At 30.2% G+C, this 6,071-nt stretch overlaps 1 protein-coding gene across 1 annotated transcript; it reads right to left on the reverse strand.

Moving 5' to 3' along the window:
* Positions 1 to 861: 861 nt before the first annotated feature.
* Positions 862 to 5,324, reverse strand: LOC111634685 (short transient receptor potential channel 4-like). Its single transcript, XM_023379517.1, has 14 exons — positions 5,225 to 5,324; positions 4,988 to 5,143; positions 4,664 to 4,854; positions 4,444 to 4,598; positions 4,071 to 4,258; positions 3,835 to 4,005; positions 3,464 to 3,761; positions 3,289 to 3,394; positions 2,096 to 2,318; positions 1,793 to 1,962; positions 1,495 to 1,726; positions 1,212 to 1,412; positions 1,081 to 1,134; positions 862 to 1,001 (listed from the first exon to the last, which is right to left on the reverse strand). The coding sequence occupies exons 2-14, from the start codon at positions 5,123 to 5,125 to the stop codon at positions 912 to 914; spliced, it is 2,217 nt and encodes a 738-aa protein (XP_023235285.1). The 5' UTR covers positions 5,126 to 5,143; positions 5,225 to 5,324; the 3' UTR covers positions 862 to 911.
* Between the last annotated feature and the right edge of the window lie 747 nt (positions 5,325 to 6,071).

The raw sequence follows: 6,071 nt of genomic DNA on the forward strand, positions 1-6,071 counted from the left end.
ACATGAAGTACAGTATTATTAAGCTCACTTGTTATTATTATTATAATTATATGTTATTAATTAACAGATCTAATTATTTGTTTGCTTAAATTGTTATTATTATTAAATGTTTCAGTGCAAAGATTATAAAATGACTTACTGTAAAATGTACAATAGGACAAAAATAACTGTAAAGAAATCGTTATTACCACGGACAATATCGGTTTGTATAGATTATGTAAGTATAAATAAGTGTAACTGCTAATTTTCTTATGTTTTAAGTTAACACAACTACTTAAAACATTTTTAAAAGTCTTTTAACAGCAAGTTATTTTATTACTTTTGTTTTTCTTTATTATTTAAACACAGTACCAAGGGTAGTTGGTGATTGAAATTGACCGAAGAAATTACTTGAAAATGAAACACAAACCATTTTTGCAAAATCATTATAAGCAAATTTTGTTATATTTTGCCTACTAATTTATTTTAAAAATTAAAATTTAAAAAATGCATTTGAACTCTGTTCTTTCTGTTATTTTATTTAATTTCACAAAAATATTGGTCCATGAGGGATAGGAATGAACAAAGCACTGGATTAAACTAATAGGATTATCTCCTCTATTCAAAACCATGCAATAATTTTTATTTTAATTCTTTAATGAGTTAAAATTCTTTTTAGCTTTATATTTTTTGCATATTTATGAAATTAATTAATAACGACAATTGTGGGTGGTGTGTCGCAACATTTTGCTTTCGCTGGAATTGCTTTCTCGGATTTGACCCTGACTATAAATAAAGTATCGTTGCTGAAAAATGAAATCAACGTATCGGTAGAGTATGGATACAATTTTGTAACAGAATATGATATATGAAAAATTATAATTTACATATAATTTTTAAATTTTATTTTAACGATGTATACAAGAAAAACTTTATATCAGTTTACTAGAGTTGGTACGAATATCATGGTTAATATTGGCTTTTGTTCGTAGATATCTTTGTATAAGTTTTTGCATCAGCTTCTGTTTGGTAAGAAAAAAAAAATAGCTTACAATAATTAAATTTCAATGTTTAAAATAAATGCTTGCGATTTAAACTCACATTATTTGCTTCTTCATCATCAGTTTCCTGTTCCTTTATCACATAGCAACATTTCTAAAATTCATTCCGAATTATTTTTACTTGCGAAAAATTTTGACGAATGAATTAGTCAAATAACTGAAATAACTTACCAACCAAGCCAAATATCTTCGTAAGGGGCGTAATTTTGTTCGATCGTGGACCTTTCTCGCTTCTATTAATGAATATATCCCAGAACATACCGCGTACCAATTCAATGCTAAATTGAAAGGGCTGGGGACGATTTCTTCAGTATAAAAATATGTGGCACATTGTCTGGTTCTGACATACTTCCATTCCATATCAGCATTATCCTAAAATATTGATAATGATGAAGTATAAAATGCATGCTTGAAAAATAAAGTTAATATAACGTGAAATGTGGTAAATTCTTACCACGACTTTTTGGAAGGTATTTGTTAAAATGGCAATCAGCAAATTAATCAAAATTATAATCATTAACACGTGATAACCACCAAATAACAAAGTCCCGATAGTCTGGGTGAAAGTGTGATGATTAACTTCGTTGGAAGGAGCTCCGATTTTACTCCCAACGACCACTTCTACGGAATTTAGATCGATTAAACCGAATAGTGCCCAGAATAAAGCCTTCATTGAAGAAAATAGGCTATAAAAGTTTCAGAATTTAGTATTTTAATTTACTTTATTCATACTACTAAATAAAGTTACTTACGAAGTGAAAGCAGCATCTTGAAAGATTGCTTCATCCTCGTTGTTTTCAATTTGTATCATTCCTTTATAGTGTGAATATAAACTTGTCATGCAAATAGCTGTGGTGCTAAGAAGAACGAAAAAACCCACCAAGAACCACGCGATATTGACTAGCATTCGTTTTAAAGAAACCTAAATATGAAATATAATCCTCGTAGTTTTTAATATTTCTAAGCAAATGAATGTGCATTCTTCACCAATAACAATAATCTTCATGGTAAATTATTTATCTAAAATTTATTTCACTTATTTAAAAATTTATTACCTGAATTGGACCCAAGTAAAAACTTTGCTGGAAGAAATACATCATTTTTGCAATAGCTAGAACTCCCGAACAGCTTAATAAAGCTTCGTGTATAAGAGTAAAGTCATACGGTGGCCAAAGCTCCCTAGGAACGTCCTTGGCTCCCGTGCGATGTATATCGATCCACGATTTAAACCAGAATATAAAGGTCATCAATAACATCAATTCCAGCACGAGATTATACCTATGGTAATTTAAATATAATTAATGGTATAAATTAAAATAGAAAGTAAGTATTATTGGATAAGATTGAAGAATTCCATAGCTCTAAAAGTCAATTGACCGACATATATTTTAACTGACTTTTAACTCATTCTATATTTTGAAATATTTAATATTTTTTACATTATACGGATTGGGTTTGATTAGGATATAGTATGCAACACATGGGTGATCTGCTAAGGCGGATGCCTTCTGGAGGACGTTCTATGGGAAACTGGCCTCCACTTAGATGATAGGCACGTGAAGAAAAGCCAAAAAATTTCACATGGTCATCCGTTGGTGAAACGTGAATCCGCGACGACTACCAGTGTTCATTGATTTTATCCACTCGGCACTGGTGGCTCTATCTCATACGAAATTTTTTAGGGAAAATATTATCGGTTAAGTTATTACGTATAGTTTAAATTGCAAAATTCTTAGTACCTTATCGTTAAAATTAGAAAAATCCGAACCTTTCAGATAGCCAAATATTTTATTATGTATAAAAACACTTTCGGCCTTTTAGACAAGCTTCAACTAAAGAAAACTTTTGCAATAGAACATTGAATATTATAGAATCGAATAACAGTTTGAATTAACACAAAAATATAAATATAAATATTAGAATGGTTTAATTAACACGAATATAATTTTAAACGGCATTTCAATATGTTAACAGTTAATCCGAATAAGACTTAATTACGAAACAAAAAAATAAAATTTGAATAAAATAAAAAAGAGCAATGGATTTTAATTTAAACCATTGTTCGATTCTACAACATTCGAGTTTCGTTGCAAGAATTTTCTGTAACTGAAGCGGGCTGAAAATGGCGGCCCCTCCCAATATATAGTCTATATATACAGATTGACGCCAATGAGAAAATAGACTCTCTTAATGCCCACAGAGAGGGTCTAAAAAGTTAAAATTAATAAAAAAAACAATGGAATCCCACCAGTTCCATAGATTCTTAAAAAATCTTTTATAGCCAAACAGTACGAGGCGTCTGATTGAAGCCCATACGAATCCAGTAACCCAAAGTACAACTGGAATCTCCAATCCTAAAATTAAAGAATAAATTAAAATTAATAATAAAAAATTACAATAATATGAAACAAATAGAAAATAACCTGTATTTGGAGGACCTCTTTCAGAAGTATTCGTATCGATGCCAATCATTGTAAAAAGCAAGACGAAGAATATAAAATATGCTACAAATTCATTTATAAATCTGTTTAGAGGACAACGCCATCGTTTACCCCAATAAGTGTTTGGTGCTGTCATAACAACGATACACACGAAAGGAAAAATAAATATTCTAAGCAGTACATGAGCCACTTTCCGAGCTAGGGAATATCTTATCCAAGTTAACCATGCACCGTTCCACTCCGCGCTAACTATTTTCTGAACATGAGGATGAGCCACAAACTAAAATTCAAAATATTTGTTTTAAAATCCAAATCAATAAGTCAGGTTTTATTTTAATGCCATTAAAACTTACTTCTTTCTGAGAGTAATCGAGAGCAGTTTGTAATCTCGGATATTTCAAATGCAAACCGCTAAAACCTTTTTTAATTTGCAGAATCCGTTCTACTTCATTAGGTTTTGGACATTGCGATAATAAATCTACTGCGAAATTTCGAACGCATTCCGACAAGGCATTATACTCCAGCTGAAAGTGTTAATTGGTTAATTAAATTTTCAATTTTCAAGATGAAATTTGAGTTTGAAACAAACCGTAAATTCTTTTTCTAGTTCGGCGGAATCTCTTATTTGTTTATCCAGTATAAAAGCTGTCAAGATAGGATCGTTTGTTGTAAGACAAATAAAGTAGGGGTTACATATAGCCTTGTATATATTTAATCTTTGTAAAGTTGGATCTGCACTCACATCTTTGGCAAGACTTTTACAATCTCTGCACTTACCTATTTAGAATAAATTAATTTTAAAATAGATAATTCTAAGTTTGAAGCTTCTTTTGTAAAAACTTTTAAACATTTTTAAGAATTTCATAGTAACAACTTCAAATATAGCGGACTATTTCACTTATGAAAAGTTTGATTAGCCTATATATAAATAATAAAACATATTTAAAATATATAAATCTTACATGTTGGGAAATGCGGTTCGGGTATTTGATGACTTCTTTTTAATAAAAGCCGAATTATTTCAATAGAACCTCTTTGAGCAGCTAGTACAAGAGGTGTCATGCCATAATCAAATTCTATGCTCTTATAGTAAGGCTGGAATTCCAAATCTCTCTCCCTGGAGCGAGAAATTAATCAAATTTAGAAAATTCAAAATCATCGAATTAATTATTTTGTACTTACTTAAGAGCATTTAATATTATTTCTATAATTTTTATATTTTCTGTGCGTATGGCATGAAGAACACAATCTTTTATGTCTATGTTGGGAACGGTGAGTAAAAACTGAACCATCTCGACGTTTTCATTTTCGACTGCGATGTGAAGAGCAGAAGAACCTTGATAATTAACGCAATTTACGTCTAATTGATTATTCTGAAAATTAATCGAAAATTAATGAGATACTTATAGATAGAAAACGACCTTTCCTTATTGTGTTTATGAAATTTTTAAAAGATACGTAAAAGATTTCTCGTATACGTAAACATAATACTTCAAAAATCTTTACCGACAAGAAATCTTTTAATTCATTTAAGTCTCCTTTCTTGACAAACTGGAAAAATTCTGTTTCCTTCTGGTCCAATTCAGGTAAAGAAGGTTGTTTGGGACTATCCTGAATTTGCAAAAGACTCGAACTCGACTGCATACCTTATTCAATTTGTATCGTCAATACCAAATAATTCTCGATATTAATAAATACACCACAATAGTAACTCGATACTGAATAAAATTAAGTGATACAAAGTTTAAAATGTTTAGAAATAGAAATTCGAACAAAAGAACAAAATTACAACGTATTTCAAAAGAGACTTCAAACGAAAAAGCATTCGAAACTTCAAGCGAAATAAAGTTGAATTTCAAAAGACTAAAAAGAAAATTATCGTATAAATGAATAAAACTTGTCATCACTTTGAATAAATAATTAAATAATCATAATAAATAATAATGGATTAAGGGAATCATTATTTGTATTAACATTGTAAAATTTTCATTTTAACCCTCAGGGTTTGAAAATATATAGTAAAAGAAAGCAAAGCTCAAAATCGAATATATATCTTAATATAATTTATGACATGAGGCGGGTGAAGAAATTCTGTAAATGCTCATCCGTTAATTTTACATTGCACTAGAGTTTGATGCTATGTAAAATTCTTTTGTCAGGCTTAGTAGAATTAAGGCTGTTAGAAGAAACAAGTTCATACTTTAATAAAAGTTTAAATTTAGTGAATGAAATTTCCTCTCCGTATTTTTGGCTGTTTTTGGGTCTAGTGGGCTTCAAAACGTCGACATTTGCAAAAACCTGGAAAGTAAAATCTGAGTCTATTTCAATACTTTCCCGTGTTATATACATTAACAAGCCGGGGAAGTAAAAGCAAGAAGTTTCGAAGCCTGTGGAGATTCTATTGCCGTGTGTGATTAGGTTCCATCCTTTCTTAGATCCATTGCCATACGTAATGAGACATATTGTTACCACTTTCATTCCGATTTCAAGAGGTAGTCAATAAAATGACTGACACCTTCTTTGTCTCGACCCAAAAGAGTCACCTGAAAAAATCAAACATCAAGACAAAACTTTTGAACAAGGATGGAAT

This window comes from Centruroides sculpturatus, unplaced genomic scaffold (genome assembly GCF_000671375.1).
Source record: "Centruroides sculpturatus isolate CEXI.00-Female unplaced genomic scaffold, Cexi_2.0 scaffold930, whole genome shotgun sequence".
In the NCBI taxonomy this organism is placed as follows: Eukaryota; Metazoa; Arthropoda; class Arachnida; order Scorpiones; family Buthidae; genus Centruroides; species Centruroides sculpturatus.